The following is a 17,821-nucleotide window of genomic DNA, read 5'->3' on the forward strand; positions in this document are numbered from 1 at the left end:
AAAATCGCTGTCTATGACTTTGGGACGCACATACTTTTGCAATGGTCCCAAGTCAGTGAGGGCCGGACCAAAATCTACATTTTCCGTTTTTCCCTCATACATTATTTAAAAATTTTGGGCTCGCCCCGGTATAAACTATTTGCTTGCCTAACAGAATTGCTATTGCGACATCCAGTGGACACATTTAGAACAGCAGTTTCTTTCATTAAAAAATGCAGCTGACTTTTACTCTTTGCAAATTCATCTGGCGGGCCGGATTGAACCTGTTATGCCCGAATGTCGAGGGAGGTGGGGGTTGGGTTGTGGATGTTGGGGGTTAATTGTTCATATGTCTCTGATGTGCACATCACTCAGTCTGAGGAGTAAAAGTTGGCAGTTTGTTATGCAAACAGTTACCCAGCATCACTTATGCATCAACATCAGTTTTGATACATCTCAACTTTGCAGTGAAAAAGGGTGTAGTGCAGGTTTTTGAGCGTGCACAAACTTGACACATGAGGCCCCAGGTCCCTGGACTGAAGAAGGAGTAACCAAGCACTTGAAGCATCATCTATCTTACTGTTCAGGAAGGTTTCAGATACAGTGTAGACATGGGGTCATGAGTAGATAAGATTATGCTTCAAATAATCCAAGTTTGTATGAATACCTCAGATATTTGTGAAAGAAGCACTGCGGAGGTCCTGGGTAGGGTGGATGTCGCCACATATGAGCAACATACCACAAACTAAACAGCTAATTGGTTATTTTCCCTTGTGTGTTCTTATGTGCTTTACTGCGTCTGCATTATGTGGGAACCTTTTAAAGCACACTGAACAACTAAATGTTTTTTTCTCCAGGGTGTGTTCTCATGTGTTCAATCAAACTGCTCTGAACAGAAAAGCTTTTACTGCAAACTGAACAACTAAATTATTTTTCTCCAGTGTGTGTTTTCATGTGTTGAGTCAAATTGCTCTTAACAGAAAAGCTTTTGCCACAAACTGAACACTTAAATGTTTTTTCACCCGTGTGTGTTCTCATGTGGTGAGTCAAATTGATATTTCGAGAAAAGCTTTTGCCACAAACTGAACAACTAAATGGTTTTTCACCTGTGTGTGTTCTCATGTGGTGAGTCAAATTGCTCTTAACAGAAAAGCTTTTGCCACAAATAGAACACTTAAATGTTTTTTCACCTGTGTGTGTTCTCATGTGGTGAGTCAAATTGATATTTCGAGAAAAGCTTTTGCCACAAATTGAACAACTAAACGGTTTTTCACCTGTGTGTGTTCTCATGTGTTTAGTCAAAGTGCTCTGTGAACAAAAGTTTTTACCACAAATCGAACAGTTAAATGGTTTTTCTCCTGTGTGCGTTCTCAAGTGTTCATTAAAATGGCTCTTTTTAGTAAAGCTTTTAGCACAAACTGAGCAGCTCAAACATGTTTTACCTCTCTTCTTTGAAGAGCATTCAGAGTGTTTGTTGTCAGTGTGAGTCCTCATATCACCTTCACAGTCTTTATCGCTGCTCAAAGGTTCTTCAACCTCGTCTTCAGCCTCACTATCTGATAGTGGAGCTAAGAGGTTGTCTACTTGTGGTTTCTCTTCATCATCGTCAGTCTTCACAGAGAGAATACTCAGTGGAAACTTGGTGTAATCAGCTTCCTCTCGTCCTAGAAGACACCCTCCCTCCTGAGTGATGCAGAGTTCCTCCTCTTCCTTTTTAATGCAGGGTGGTTGTGGAGTCTCCTGCTTCAAAGTGGAGCTCCCCCCTAACTGAGGGGAAACTTCTTCTGGATTACCGATCAGCTGCTGGACGTCTGCAAGACACAAACAATAAAAACACACTTTCTTCTATGTACTGTATGTGTGTGTAGTAGGGTTGTACGGTATACTGCTACTAATAAAGTATTGCGTTACTAATCAATTGAAATACCGGTACCGTTCTTTCATCTGAATGGCGCCGTGCGGCGGTGACTACCTCCAGGGCCCATGTTTTGTCGGGGGTAACACTGGGTCCATAAAGCTCCGCTCTTTGGTCGGAAGGACGGCCTATTTACCTGCTACATGGCTTATCTGTGTACATTTAACCATAGTTTCGTTTTTAGTACTTAATTAATAATAGTATTAATTAAGAACTAAAAACAAAACTATGGATAAATGTACACAGATAAGCCATGTAGCATGGTTGCAAATATTAGCGCAGTTAAAAGTGCCCAATTAGCAGTCAACTAATGCAAGTGAAATGACTACATTTTGTAACAAATTCCTACAATTTGTGTTTTGTCTTTAATAAATGTGTTTTACCTGCTACATGGCTTATCTGTGTACATTTAACCATAGTTTCGTTTTTAGTACTTAATTAATAATAGTATTAATTAAGAACTAAAAACAAAACTATGGATAAATGTTTGTCTTTAATAAATGTGTTTTACCTGCTACATGGCTTATCTGTGTACATTTAACCATAGTTTCGTTTTTAGTACTTAATTAATAATAGTATTAATTAAGAACTAAAAACAAAACTATGGTTAAATGTACACCATAGTTTCGTTTTTAGTACTTAATTAATAATAGTATTAATTAAGAACTAAAAACAAAACTATGGTTAAATGTACACAGATAAGCCATGTAGCAGGTAAAACACATTTATTAAAGACAAAACACAAATTGTAGGAATTTGTTACAAAATGTAGTCATTTCACTTGCATTAGTTGACTGCTAATTGGGCACTTTTAACTGCGCTAATATTTGCAACCATAAATCATGAATAATTTAATATCTCAGTAAAACTTAATTTCTATTCTAATCTGATCCTTGATTATAGCAGACTATATTTAATATGGAAAATTGTATTTTGTTCTTTGAGTGCAACAAGAAAAGCCCAATGTGTTTAATGCATTTTAATTTATATTTTAACCTTGTAAAATTGTTCTTTGACTGTGAGTGTTTAATGTAGTGTAAGATTTTTTGTTAAAATAAAGCCAATATTGACATTTTTCATAGTTCCCTTTATTTGGAAAAGTATCTATACATTTAGTACCGGTACTAAATTATTGGTATGGGGACAACCCTAGTGTGTAGTGTTTCATGGCCATTCATTTAGTGCCTTGCCAGAATGATGGATCAATGTTTACATGACTTGTCATAGACTCAGAAAAGTTCAGCTAGAATCACATAAAGTAGAAAACATCTGCTGCGATGGACATTAGGATACTACAAACTAACAGTGGGGAAAAAGTCAATATTGAAATACATCGCAAAACGAGAAAAATATAATATCTATCTGAAATAAGTCTGTAGTTAAAAAATAGAGGACTCTTTTAGATATTAAATGCAATAAATTTGATCCACTTTCTGTACAACGACAATGATCATTGGAATTACTTTGTTTCTGACTCAGTTTGTCCAATAAATAATAACTGTCATCTAGTGTACTTATATACAACATATATTTTAAGCTGTTTTTTTTTTATTTTTCAGTAACTTTGTAAAAACGGCAGTAAAACTCCATGTCACAATATTACAATAGACTATTGTATCGTGACTCAAGTATCGTGATACATAGTTTATCATGAAGTCCTTGCTGATACCTCGTCTAGGGCTGGACAATTATGGCAAAACATAATAATCACAATCATTTGGAGTGATTTTGGAATCACGATAAATAACACCATTATTTATTCATTTGAAAACGTAAAAACAGTACCACTGTTCTGAAGGTTTGCATATTTGTGTAATTGTCCCTTTAGTCCTGCAGACAGGAGATAATTTCTGTTAAAGGGGAACATTATCACCAGACCTATGTAAGCGTCAATATATACCTTGATGTTGCAGAAAAAAGACCATATTTTTTTTTAACCGATTTCCGAACTGTAAATGGGTGAATTTTGGCGAATTAAACGCCTTTCTATTATTCGCTCTCGGAGCGATGACGTCACAACGTGACGTCACATCGGGAAGCAATCCGCCATTTTCTCAAACACATTACAAACACCGAGTCAAATCAGCTTTGTTATTTTCCGTTTTTTCGACTGTTTTCCGTACCTTGGAGACATCATGCCTCGTCGGTGTGTTGTCGGAGGGTGTAACAACACGAACAGGGACGGATTCAAGTTGCACCAGTGGCCCAAAGATGCGAAAGTGGCAAGAAATTGGACGTTTGTTCTGCACACTTTACCTACGACAGAGATGGCAAGAATGTGTGGATATCCTGCGACACTCAAAGCAGATGCATTTCCAACGATAAAGTCAAAGAAATCTGCCGCCAGACCCCCATTGAATCTGCCGGAGTGTGTGAGCAATTCAGGGACAAAGGACCTCGGTAGCACGGCAAGCAATGGCGGCAGTTTGTTCCCGCAGACGAGCGAGCTAAACCCCCTGGATGTCTTGGCTCACACCGTCCCTTATGCCACCGAAGATGATCAAGAGAAGAATATCGACCCTAGCTTCCCTGGCCTGCTGACATGAGGGTATGTCTACAGAATATATTAATTGATGAAAACTGGGCTGTCTGCACTCTCAAAGTGCATGTTGTTGCCAAATGTATTTCATATGCTGTAAACCTAGTTCATAGTTGTTAGTTTCCTTTAATGCCAAACAAACACATACCAATCGTTGGTTAGAAGGCGATCGCCGAATTCGTCCTCGCTTTCTCGCGTGTCGCTGGCTGTCGTGTCGTTTTCGTCGGTTTCGCTTGCATACGGTTCAAACCGATATGGCTCAATAGCTTCAGTTTCTTCTTCAATTTCGTTTTCGCTACCTGCCTCCACACTACAACCATCCGTTTCAATACATGCGTAATCTGTTGAATCGCTTAAGCCGCTGAAATCCGAGTCTGAATCCGAGCTAATGTCGCTATAGCTTGCTGTTCTTTCCGCCATGTTTGTTTGTGTTGGCTTCACTATGTGACGTCACAGGAAAATGGACGGGTGTTTATAACGATGGTTAAAATCAGGCACTTTGAAGCTTTTTTTTAGGGATATTGCGTGATGGGTAAAATTTACAAAAAAACTTCGAAAAATAAAATAAGCCATTGGGAACTGATTTTTAATGGTTTTAACCCTTCTGAAATTGTGATAATGTTCCCCTTTAAAAGGTAAAGAGAAAGCGATTGCAGCTATTTGGGATACAACACTTCTCAAACGACAAGAGAACATTCGAATGTCCGGGTCAGCTGTGATTCTACTTACCGAAAAACTTTGTCCATTTGTCAAAGGAGAGACAACGAGAATGCGGGCTCCCGTGGATGTGATAAAAAAGGTAGCGTCGAGGGAAGACTACGGAAAACGGTGAATGCTTTTGGCCTGGCAAAGCAGACTGTATCAGTTATTGTCCGCCATGTATGTCGCCGACTCAACGTCTAGGTCCAGAGTATTTAAAGTCACCAAAACTAATGGACAATGAAGGTGAAAGCAAAAGAGCGTCCTGACCAGATATCTAGATCCCTAGATTGATTGATGTAAAATGTTCTTTCACATGTTTATTAAAGATTTGATTAATTCATGATGGCTCAGGTGTGATTCACTACAATAAGGCCCCACAGCACACTGGATTCCAATTCATTGAAATTGAACACGTCCATTCTTTTCTGTTACTTGACGACACGACAAACTGTACAGAGACTTTGTTAAATGTGACTAAATACTCACCTCACCTCAAGACCACACATGATGAATATAAAAACACACCAAACGAGCCTAACAGAGTTGTTGTTTAGCTTTTAGTTTCTAAATTTGACTTTTGCATTCTTTCATCTCCTCTGATGTGAACTCCACTGCCTTCTTCAAGCTAACAATCATGGCGGCTCTTTCTTTACAAAGGTCTCTTTTTTAAGGGCTTGAACTAATTTTCCAATGAAAAAACTTCAACTGACTCACCTTCATCTTTCGTCTTTATCTCCGTTGGTGATTTGCTGGAAGTTGATTCTCTTTCATGTTCTCTTTTAGCGGACGTCGCCATCTTAGCATAGCAGTAGTCGTCCATCTTCTATCACGTCTTCAATCTTCACTTCACATATCGCTCCAAACTCAATGCACGTTTCGTGGCTTTGGAAAATACCAATTGAGATATTTGTTGCTATATTTGCTGTGAATCATATGACTTTAAGATCATGAATTCGAAAATTCTCCGAACAAATAGAATGCGGTCTTTGTCTTTTTGCTTGGCATCAAGTACATTTGCGCATGCGCTATAAAACAGCAACTTCCGTTTCATACTCGACATCAGTTGTTTTTCAAAATAAAGGTATTTTAATCTTGTTTTTTAAACAATTGTTAGCAAAAGTATCTAACATCAAATAATGGACAACTACTCTTTGAAAATAAAAAATATATATATACAAGCACGTGCACAGACTTTTTCTATGGCTGTTGTTCAAACCAGAAAAAGGTCATACATCGAGGAAAAAAAATCTTACATTTTAAATACTACAAGAAACACAGAAATATTTTTCAACCCACTTAGTTGTTTTAGTTAAAAACCTTTAGAAAGTCAAATGATTACTCTGAATAAAGAAGAAAAGCACTAAGAGTGTAGATCTCCACCAGGACCAATCCTATTGTTCACGTGCTACTAAATTGTGTGCCATCTCATGTGTATCGTGTGCTGGTATGACAATAAACTTCCATGAATCCTGTAAAACACCAGACAGTTAGTAATATGGTTTCACATAAAAATGTTGGTGAAACTGCTCATTTCTACCTAGCGATAGGTGGCTCTAACTGTAGTGCTAATCACTCACCAGCAGAAAGCCCTCATCACACTGCTAATCAATAACTACCATCTTAGGCACTTAACATCACTAATCGCCAGTTAACAGCTATCATGCTAAATGTCAACTATCTTAAATGCAAACATGAAAACAAGACACATTAACGTCTTTCCCCATTACAAACATCATAACACAATCTAAACTTATATAAACACATTACTGTCTGAGCATATAAGATATTCAATTGTGTTACATCGCAATTTATTATATTGAAATTAGCCATGTGATTAAGATGGGCACGGTCTGACCAATCACAAGTCAGTAGGAGCTGCTTTGTTCTCGTGTTTGGAGAAAGCGGAAGAGCGATTGTCAGCCTGACATTGATGTGTCTCTGAGAACTGAACACATTTTTATAACTTATAACAAAATGTGTTTATACAGTAACCTGCTCACACGAGTCACATTACAGCAGGGGCGTCACACTCATTTTAGCTCAGGGGCCACATGGAGGAAAATCTATTTCCACGTGGGCGGGACGGGTAAAATCATGGAATGATAACTTAAAAATACAATTACGACAACTTCAGATTGTTTTCTTTATTTTACTTTGGCCCAAAATAGAACAAGCACATTCTGAAAATGTACATATCACAAATAATCCTCTTGACAAAACAATTCAAGTTAGTTGAAAATTTAGAGGGGAAAAAATGGTGCATTTTCAAAAACACCTTGAAGAACACAATGAACTTAGACTTAATCTCAGTGTTTCTATTAAACTTTAAGTCACAACCCATCTAGAATTGAACAAAAAACAAAATAAAGAATGAATAAAAACTATTTTATGTATCAACTACCTCATTTGTCATTTCCACATATTAATCCTGTGCTAACTCAACAAACCATACAAACTGAGGTAGAAACTATTCAAGAGTGTTGAGTTACTTCCTGTCTTCTAGACATAATGTGTATTGATAGAAAAATAAAAGCTGTGCAATGTGTGAACAATTTCAACAAAGCACAAATAAAAAGTTCAAAGACTGACAGTATTGCAGTAAATCACACACTGTTCACTTTCTTTACATTTGCACAGAAGACAATCATTTCCACAGAACTATATCAGTGTGCAGTGTCTCATGCTGCATTTTAATTATGTCAGTTTTGATACATCTCAACTTTGCAGTGAAAAAGGGTGTAGTGCAGGTTTTTGAGCGTGCACAAACTTGACACATGAGGCCCCAGGTCCCTGGACTGAAGAAGGAGTAACCAAGCACTTGAAGCATCATCTATCTTACTGTTCAGGAAGGTTTCACATACAGAGAAGACATGGGGTCATGAGTGGATAAGATTATGCTCCAAATAATCCAATTTGTATGAATACCTCAGATATTTGTGAAAGAAGCAGTGAGGAGGTCCTGGGTAGGGTGGATGTCGCCACATATGAGCAACATACCACAAACTAAACAACTAATTGGTTATTTTCCCTTGTGTGTTCTTGTGTGTTTTACTGCGACAGCTTTATGTTAGAACCTTTTACAACAAACTGAACAACTAAATGGTTTTTCACCTGTGTGTGTTCTCATGTGTTCAGTCAAACGGTTCTTAAAAGAAAAGTTTTGACCACAAATCGAACAGTTAAATGGTTTTTCACCTGTGTGTGTTCTCATGTGTTCAGTCAAACGGCAGTTTTGAGAAAAGTTTTTGTCACAAACTGAACAATTAATTGGTTTTTCACCTGTGTGTGTTCTCATGTGTTGAGTCAAAATGCTATTTTGAGAAAAGCTTTTGTCACAAACTGAACAATTAAATGTTTTTTCACTTGTGTGTGTTCTCATGTGTTGAGTCAAAATGCTATTTTGAGAAAAGCTTTTGCCACAAACTGAACATTTAAATGTTTTTTCTCCTGTGTGTGTTCTCATGTGTTGAGTCAAATAGCACTTAACAGAAAAGCTTTTGCCACAAACTAAACAATTAAATGGTTTTTCACCTGTGTGGTGTTCTCATGTGTCGAGTCAAATTGCACTCTGTAGTAAAACTTTCAGCACAAACTGAGCAGCTCAAACATGTTTTACCTCTCTTCTTTGTAGAGCATTCAGAGTGTTTGTTGTCAGTGTGAGTCCTCATATCACCTTCACAGTCTTTATCGCTGCTCAAAGGTTCTTCAACCTCGTCTTCAGCCTCACTATCTGATAGTGGAGCTAAGAGGTTGTCTACTTGTGGTTCCTCTTCATCATCTTCAGTCTTCACAGAGAGAATACTCAGTGGAAACTTGGTGTAATCAGCTTCCTCTCGTCCTTGAAGACACTCTCCCTCCTGAGTGATGCAGTTTGACTGAACACATGAGAACACACACAGGTGAAAAACCATTTAGTTGTTCAGTTTGTGGCAAAAGCTTTTCTCAAAATAGCTATTTGAGTCGACACATGAGAACACACAGGTGAAAAACCAATTAATTGTTTAGTTAGTGGCAAAAAGCTTTTCTCAAAATTGTGGTTTGACTCGACACATGAGAACACACATAGGAAAAAAGACATACATTTTCAGTTTGTGGCAAAAACTTTTCTCAAAATAGCTATTTGAGTCGACAAATGAGAACACACAGGTGAAAAACCATTTAATTGTTCAATTCGTGTCGAAAGCTTTTCTCAAAATAGCTTTTTGAGTCAACACATGAGAACACACACAGGAGAAAAAATATTGAATGGTTCAATTTGTTGTAAAAGCTTTTCTCGAAATAGCAATTTAACTAAACAGATGAAAACACACAGGTGAAAACCCGTTTAGTTTGTGGCAAAAGCTTTTCTCAAAATTGCCATTTGACTCAACACATGAGAAAACACACATGTGAAAAACCATTTAGCTGTTCAGTTTGTGGCAAAATCTTTAATTGAAATACCTCTTTGACTCAACACATGAGAACACACACACACACACACACACACACACACACACACACAGGTGAAAACCCATTTAATTGTTCAATTTGTGGCAAAACCTTTTATCAAAATTGTGGTTTGACTCGACACATGAGAACACACACAGGTGAAAAACCATATATATTTTCAGTTTGTGGCAAAAGCTTTTCTCAAAATTGCCATTTGACTCAACACATGAGAACACACACAGGTGAAAAACCATATATATTTTCAGTTTGTGGCAAAAGCTTTTCTCAAAATTGCCATTTGACTCAACACATGAGAACACACAGTTGGAAAACCATTTAATTGTTCAGTTTGTGGCGAAAGATTTTCTCAAAATTGCCGTTTGACGCGACACATGAGAACACACACAGGTGAATAATCATATAAACGTTCAGTTTGTGGCAAAAGCTTTTCTTACAATAACATTTTGAAGCAACACAACTTTCGCCACAAACTGAACAATTAAATGGTTTTCCAACTGTCAACACAACTTTTGCCACAAACTGAACAATTAAATGGTTTTCCAACTGTCAACACAACTTTTGCCACAAACTGAACAATTAAATGGTTTTTCACCTGTGTGTTTTCTCATGTGTCGACTCAAATAGCTATTTTAAGAAATTTTTTTGCCACAAACTGATCAATTAAATGGTTTTTCACCTGTGTGTGTTCTCATTTGTCGAGTCAATTAGCAATTTTGAGAAAAGCTTTTGCAACAAACTGAACAATTAAACGGTTTTTCACCTGTGTGTTCTCATCTGTTCCGTTAAACTGCAATTTCGAGAAAAGCTTTTACCATAAATTTAACCATTAAATGTTTTTTCTCCTGTGTTTGTTCTCATGTGTCGACTCAAATAGCTATTTGAGAAAAGCTTTCGCCACAAACTGAACAATTACAAGGTTTTTCACCTAAATTTGTTCTAATGTGTTGAGTCAAATTGACATTTTGAGAAAAGCTTTTGCCACAAACTGAACAATTAAATGTTTTTTCACCTGCGTGTTCTCTTGTGTCGACTCAAATAGCTATTTTGAGCTTAGTAATGCAAGCTAAATAATTCATTATTGGCATTTGCCCAAAATAGGAAGCGGTGGTTTTGCTCTTTCACTTTCTTATTTTGACTTTTGCATTCTTTCATCTCCTCTGATGTGAACTCCACTGACTTCTTCAAGCTAACAATCATGGCGGCTCTTTCTTTACAAACCCTGTTTCCATAGAGTTGGGAAATTGAGTTAGATGTAAATATAAACAGAATACAATGATTTGCAAATCATATTCAACTCATATTCAGTTGAATGCACTACAAAGACAACATATTTGATGTTCAAACTGATAAACTTTTTTTGCAAATAATCATTAACTTAGAATTTCATGGCTGCAACACTTGTCAAAGTAGTTGGGAAAGGGCATGTTCACCACTGTGTTACATGGCCTTTCCTTTTAACAACACTCAGTAAACGTTTGGGAACTGTGGAGACACATTTTTGAAGATTCCCAGGTGGAATTATTTTCCATTTTTGCTTGATGTACAGCTTAAGTTGTTCAACAGTCCGGGGGTCTCCGTTGTGGTATTTTAGGCTTCATAATGCACCACACATTTTCAATGGGAGACAGGTCTGGACTACATGCAGGCCAGTCTTGTACCCGCACTCTTTTACTATGAAGCCACGTTGACGTAACACGTGGCTTGGCATTGTATTGCTGAAATAAGCAGGGGCGTCCATGGTAACGTTGCTTGGATGGCAACATATGTTTCTCAGAAACCTGTATGTACCTTTCAACATTAATGGCGCCTTCCCAGATGTGTAAGTTACCCATGTCTTGGGCACTAATACACCCCCATACCATCACAGATGCTGGCTTTTCAACTTTGCGCCTATAACAATCTGGATGGTTCTTTTCCTCTTTGGTCCGGAGGACACGACGTCCACAGTTTCCAAAAACAATTTAATATGTGGACTCGTCAGACCACAGAACTTTTTTCCACTTTGTATCAGTTCATATTAGCCGACGGCGTTTCTGGGTGTTGTTGATAAATGGTTTTCGCCTTGCATAGGAGCGTTTTAACTTGCACACACAGATGTAGCGACCAACTGTAGTTACTGACAGTGGGTTTCTGAAGTGTTCCTGAGCCCCTTTGGTGATATCCTTTACACACTGATGTCGCTTGTTGATGCAGTACAGCCTGAGGGATCGAAGGTCACGGGCTTAGCTGCTTACGTGCAGTGATTTCTCCAGATTCTCTGAACCTTTTGATGATATTACGAACCGTAGATGGTGAAATCCCTAAATTCCTTGCTATAGCTGGTTGAGAAGTTTTTCTTAAACTGTTCAACAATTTGCTCACGCATTTGTTGACAAAGTGGTGACCCTCGCCCCATCCTTGTTTGTGAATGACTGAGCATTTCATGGAATCTACTTTTATACCCAATCATGGCACCCACCTGTTCCCAATTTGCCTGTCCACCTGTGGGATGTTCCAAATAAGTGTTTGATGAGCATTCCTCAACTTTATCAGTATTTATTGCCACCTTTCCCAACTTCTTTGTCACGTGTTGCTGGCATCAAATTCTAAAGTTAATGATTATTTGAAAAAAAAAAAAAAGTTTATCAGTTTGAACATCAAATATGTTGTCTTTGTAGCATATTCAACTGAATATGGGTTGAAAATGATTTGCAAATCATTGTATTCCGTTTATATTTACATCTAACACAATTTCCCAACTCATATGGAAACGGGGTTTGTACATTGTTGAAAAATCGGCTAAATTCTCATCAACACTTTTTTTAAGGGCTTGAAATAGCTTTCAAATGACAAAACTTCTACTCACTCACCTTCATCTTTCGTCTTTATCTCCGTTGGTGATTTGCTGGAAGTTGATTCTCTTTCATGTTCTCTTTTAGCGGACGTCGCCATCTTAGCATAGCAGTAGTCGTCCATCTTCTATCACGTCTTCAATCTTCACTTCACATATCGCTCCAAACTCAATGCACGTTTCGTGGCTTTGGGAAATACCAATTGAGATATTTGTTGCTATATTTGCTGTGAATCATATGACTTTAAGATCGTGAATTCGAAAATTCTCCAAAAAATCATAGCATGCGGTCTTTGTCTTTTTGCTTGGCGTCAAGTACATTTGCGCTAGAATACAGACACTTCCGTTTCCTACTCCACAACAGATGTTTTTCAAAGTAAAGGCAATTTAATCTTGTTTTAAAACAATGGTTGGCAAAAGTATCTAACATCAAATAACGGACAACTACTGTTTGAAAATAAAAAATGTATATATACAAGCATGTGCACAGACTTTTTCCATGGCTGTTGTTCAAACCAGAAAAAGGGCAAACATTGAAGAAAAACAATTCTACATTTTAAATACTACAAGAAACACATACATATTTTTCAACCCACTTAGTAGTTCAAAACCTTTAGAAAGTCAAATCATTACTCTGAATAAAGACGAAAAGCACTAAGAGTGTAGATCTCCACCAGGACCATGTCGAGGGAGGTGGGGGTTGGGTTGTGGGTGTTGGGGGTTAATTGTTCATATGTCTCTGATTTGCACATCAATCAGTCTGAAGAGTAAAAGTTGGCACTTGGTTATGCAAACAGTTACCCAGCATCACTTATGCGTTAGTCAGTTTTGATACATCTCAACTTTGCAGTGAAAAAGGGTGTAGTGCAGGTTTTTGAGCGTGCACAAACTTGACACATGAGGCCCCAGGTCCCTGGACTGAAGAAGGAGTAACCAAGCACTTGAAGCATCATCTATCTTACTGTTCAGGAAGGTTTCAGATACAGAGAAGACATGGGGTCATGAGTAGATAATATTATGCTTCAAATAATCCAAGTTTGTATGAATACCTCAGATATTTGTGAAAGAAGCAGTGAGGAGGTCCTGGGTAGGGTGGATGTCGCCACATATGAGCAACATACCACAAACTAAACAGCTAATTGGTTATTTTCCCTTGTGTGTTCTTATGTGTTTTACTGCGTCTGCATTACGTGAGAACCTTTTACAGCACACTGAACAACTAAATGATTTTTCTCCAGCGTGTGTTCTCATGTGTCGCCACAAAGAGCCGTTATGAGGAAAGCTTGTACCACAAACTGAACAATTTAATGGTTTTAGTCCAGTGTGTGTTCTCATGTGTTCAGTCAAATAGCTATTTTGAGAAAAGCTTATGCCACAAACTGAACAACTAAATGGTTTTTCACCAGTGTGTGTTCTCATGTGTTTAGTCAAATTGGTCTTAACACAAAAGCTTTTGCCACACACTGAACACTTATATGGTTTTTCTCCTGTGTGTGTTCTCATGTGTTCAGTCAAAATGCAATTTTGAGAAAAGCTTTTGCCACAAACTGAACAAATAAATGTTTTTTCTCCTGTGTGTGTTCTCATGTGTCGAGTCAAACGGCTCTTCTTAGTAAAACTTTCAGCACAAACTGAGCAGCTGAAACATGTTTCACCTCTCTTCTTTGTAGAGCATTCAGAGTGTTTGTTGTCAGTGTGAGTCCTCATATCACCTTCACAGTCTTTATCGCTGCTCAAAGGTTCTTCAACCTCGTCTTCAGCCTCACTATCTGATAGTGGAGGTAAGAGGTTGTCTACTTGTGGTTTCTCTTCATCATCTTCAGTCTTCACAGAGAGAATACTCAGTGGAAACTTGGTGTAATCAGCTTCCTCTCGTCCTAGAAGACACTCTCCCTCCTGAGTGATGCAGAGTTCCTCCTCTTCCTTTTTAATGCAGGGTGGTTGTGGAGTCTCCTGCTTCAAAGTGGAGCTCCCCCCTAACTGAGGGGAAACTTCTTCTGGATTACCGATCAGCTGCTGGACGTCTGCAAGACACAAACAACAAAAACACACTTTCGTCTATGTACTGTATGTGTGTGTAGTAGGGTTGTACAGTATACTGCTACTAATAAAATATTGTGGTACTAATCAATTGAAATCGGTACTATACCACCTTTGAAAAGAACCGGTACCGTTCTTTCATCTGAATGCCACTGTGCGGCGGTGACTTACTCCAGGGCCCATGTTTTGTCGGGGGTAACACTGGGTCCATTAAGCTCCACTCTTTGGTCGGAAGGACGAGGCCGTCGATTAGTTACAAGGTAGGTAGTTAAAAAGCTCCTCGGTGGCAAGGCCCCGGGGGTAGATGAGATCCGCCCGGAGTTCCTTAAGGCTCTGGATGCTGTGGGAATGTCTTGGTTGACAAGACTCTGCAGCATCGCGTGGACATCCTGGTCGTGGAACTGTGGACCATCTCTATACTTTCGGCAGGGTCCTTGAGGGTGCATGGGAGTTTGCTCAACCAGTCTACATGTGCTTTGTGGACTTGGAGAAGGCATTCGACCGTGTCCCTCGGGAAATCCTGTAGGGAGTGCTCAGAGAGTATGGGGTATCGGACTGTCTGATTGTGGCGGTCCGCTCCCTGTGCGATCAGTGTCAGAGCTTGGTCCGCATTGCCGGCAGGAAGTCGGACACGTTTCCAGTGAGGGTTGGACTCCGCCAAGGCTGCCCTTTGTCACCCATTCTGTTCATAACTTTTATGGACAGAATTACTAGGCGCTAGAGATGCGCGGATAGGCAATTATTTCATCCGCAACCGCATCACAAAAGTCGTCACCCATCCGCCATCCACCCGAACCAACATTTTATCAAAACCACACCCGCCCGCACCCACCCGTTCTTATATATCTAATATAGACGATGCAAGGCATTAGTGAGGTTATAAAGCTTTTGCCTGTTAAAGAAAGGAGACTGATCCAATTCAGCAGAGACATTCAATGCGTGCCACGCTGTCACGGCCCAGACGCACACCAGTGCGCAATCATCTGGGAGCCGCGCTGAGCGCACCTTCAAGCGCGCTCGTGTGCGCGTCACTCAAACTGCGGCAGGCAGCTGCGTTCCATGAGAAGGACGACTACTTAAACAACCGCCACCAGAGATCCTCCTCCTGCCTCCCGACCACGCTTCCGCCCCTGGACAAACCCTGCCTGCCTCGCCCTTTCTTGACAGCACCGCTCCTCTCAACACGCACCTCCAACACTTACGGTAAAACCCTCCAGTTAAATTCCACACATAGTCTGACACCCATTTCCTGTTTGGTTACATACACATCTAATATATATATATATATATATATATATATATATATATATATATATATATATATATAATATAATATAGTATAATATAATATATAGTATAATATCATATAATATATTGTATGAATTATACATATATAAATATATATATATATTATTATTATTATTATATATATATTTATATAGAGATATATATAATTCCCTTTTGAATAAATACGCCCCAGGCTAAACGCTCTCCCTGTCTCAGTGCCGTCTCCTTCTACCCGGTATCATCACACACAAATGAATATCTCTTGGCCACGCATTAGTGGCTGAGAGATATTAATGCGTGATAATATTATTTATCATTATTATAATATTATTGTCATTTCCATTAAGAAAGTGTTGACTATTGTTGCCAATGCCCTCAGATCAGGAGTGCGTTCCTCACACTTTGTGTGCGCAGTTGCAGCAAGCAGAACGAAGCTTTTAAGAAGTTAAAAAAATGTTTTAGAAAGACTAGGCCTACATTTTCGTTAGGTGAAAAAAATTTCTGAATTTATTTCAATGATTTCACTTGTTAACGTTATAATGCTCAAATAGGGACGAGGGCGGGGTGCACAGTGAAGCAGTGAACAATTTTGCGACAAAGATGAACCTTTATTGATTGATCTGCAGCCATGACAAAATATCAGACAATCTCCATTGTCAACGACAGGCAGGAAAATAAAGATAAACACATAGCCTATGTTGTAGGCATAGGCTCATACATTTTTAAGTTGAAATAAAAAAAATAATAAAAAATGTGCCTCATAAGCCTTAGGCTGTCAATCACGCGCACAAACTTAAATTATACAATAACATATGTATGTCATCTCTATTTAAACAAAAAAAATTAAATAAATAATAATAATAAATTACCTGCAACTTATTGGCCAAGGCAAATAGCTGAAGGGGGGAAATCAAACCCATCAGACTGCACTTTATCATGGTTTTGCACAAATGTGATGCACCATGTTAGATGTCCCGGTTTTGTGACTGTCGTAGACATAAACAGCGTCGCAGCTCTTGCAAATCACGTAGCCAGCATTACTATCATCCTGATTTACAACCTCATAAAAACGAGTCCACGCTGAACTTTGCTGGCCTTTTTTTCCCCTGGTCTTTAGTTTTCCCTTTTTTAGTTTGTCGCGTACCACGTTTGCTGCCGGCGTTGCAATCTTTTCTTTTTTTTTCTTCTGTTGTGTTGTGCTGCAGTGCAGTGCCTGCTGATAAATAATTGCCTGTTTCAAAGAGTGCTGCTCGTTTTTCGTATGTGGGTAACAACATTTAACTATGTATATATATTTCCGAATTGGTTTAACCGCCACCCGCCTGAATCTATTTAAAATCTAATTTTTTTAAATTTCAACCGCCCGACCCGCAGATAAAATCTAATTGTTTTTTAATTTCAACCGCCCGACCCGCGGATTATCCGCGGACTCCGCGGTTGTGTTCGCAAACCGCGCATCTCTACTAGGCGCAGTCAAGGCGTTGAGGGGATCCGGTTGGGTGGCTGCAGGATTAGGTCTCTGCTTTTTGCAGATGATGTGGTCCTGATGGCTTCATCTGGCCAGCATCTTCAGCTCTCACTGGATCGGTTTGTGAAGTGACTGGGATGAGAATCAGCACCTCCAAGTCCGAGTCCATGGTTGTTGCCCGGAAAAGGGTGGAGTGCCATCTCCGGGTTAGGGAGGAGACCATGCCCCAAGTGGAGGAGTTCAAATACCTCGGAGTCTTGTTCACGAATGAGGGAAGAGTGGATCGTGAGATCGACAGGCGGATCGGTGCGGCGTCTTCAGTAATGCAGACGCTGTATCGATCCGTTGTGGTGAAGGAGCTGAGTTGGAAGGCAAAACTCTCAATTTAGCGGTTGATCTACGTTCCCATCCTCACCTATGGTCATGAGCTTTGGGTTAAAACCGAAAGAACAAGATCACGGGTACAAGCGGCCAAAATGAGTTTCCTCCGCCGGGTGGCGGGGCTCTCCCTTAGAGATAGGGTGAGAAGCTCTGCCATCCGGGGGGAGCTCATAGTAAAGCTTCTGCTCCACCACATGGAGAGGAACCAGATGAGGTGGTTCAGGCATCTGG

General features: G+C 39.2%; 2 protein-coding genes across 2 annotated transcripts; both read right to left on the reverse strand.

The window, feature by feature from the left end:
- Positions 1-850: 850 nt before the first annotated feature.
- Positions 851-6,124, reverse strand: LOC140679628 (uncharacterized). Its single transcript, XM_072915455.1, has 2 exons — positions 5,850-6,124; positions 851-1,790 (listed from the first exon to the last, which is right to left on the reverse strand). The coding sequence occupies exons 1-2, from the start codon at positions 5,953-5,955 to the stop codon at positions 907-909; spliced, it is 990 nt and encodes a 329-aa protein (XP_072771556.1). The 5' UTR covers positions 5,956-6,124; the 3' UTR covers positions 851-906.
- Positions 6,125-8,266: 2,142 nt separating this feature from the next.
- LOC133619380 (uncharacterized) lies at positions 8,267-14,448 on the reverse strand. Its single transcript, XM_072915274.1, has 3 exons — positions 13,818-14,448; positions 8,331-8,666; positions 8,267-8,280 (listed from the first exon to the last, which is right to left on the reverse strand). Exons 1-3 carry the CDS (start codon positions 14,119-14,121, stop codon positions 8,267-8,269), a joined length of 654 nt encoding a protein of 217 aa, XP_072771375.1. The 5' UTR covers positions 14,122-14,448.
- Between the last annotated feature and the right edge of the window lie 3,373 nt (positions 14,449-17,821).

This window comes from Nerophis lumbriciformis, linkage group LG20, assembly GCF_033978685.3.
Source record: "Nerophis lumbriciformis linkage group LG20, RoL_Nlum_v2.1, whole genome shotgun sequence".
NCBI lineage: Eukaryota > Metazoa > Chordata > Actinopteri > Syngnathiformes > Syngnathidae > Nerophis > Nerophis lumbriciformis.

Coding starts and splice junctions, on each gene's coding strand:
- LOC140679628 (XM_072915455.1), bottom strand. CDS start 5,955: ATGGACGACTACTGCTATGCTAAGATGGCGACGTCCGCTAAAAGAGAA. Junction 1,791..5,849: donor GATAAAGACGAAAGATGAAG/GTGAGTCAGTTG, acceptor TGTGTCTTGCAG/ACGTCCAGCAGCTGATCGGT.
- LOC133619380 (XM_072915274.1), bottom strand. CDS start 14,121: ATGAGGACTCACACTGACAACAAACACTCTGAATGCTCTACAAAGAAG. Junction 8,667..13,817: donor ACACATGAGAACACACACTG/GTGAAAAACCAT, acceptor AACACCACACAG/GTGAAAAACCATTTAATTGT.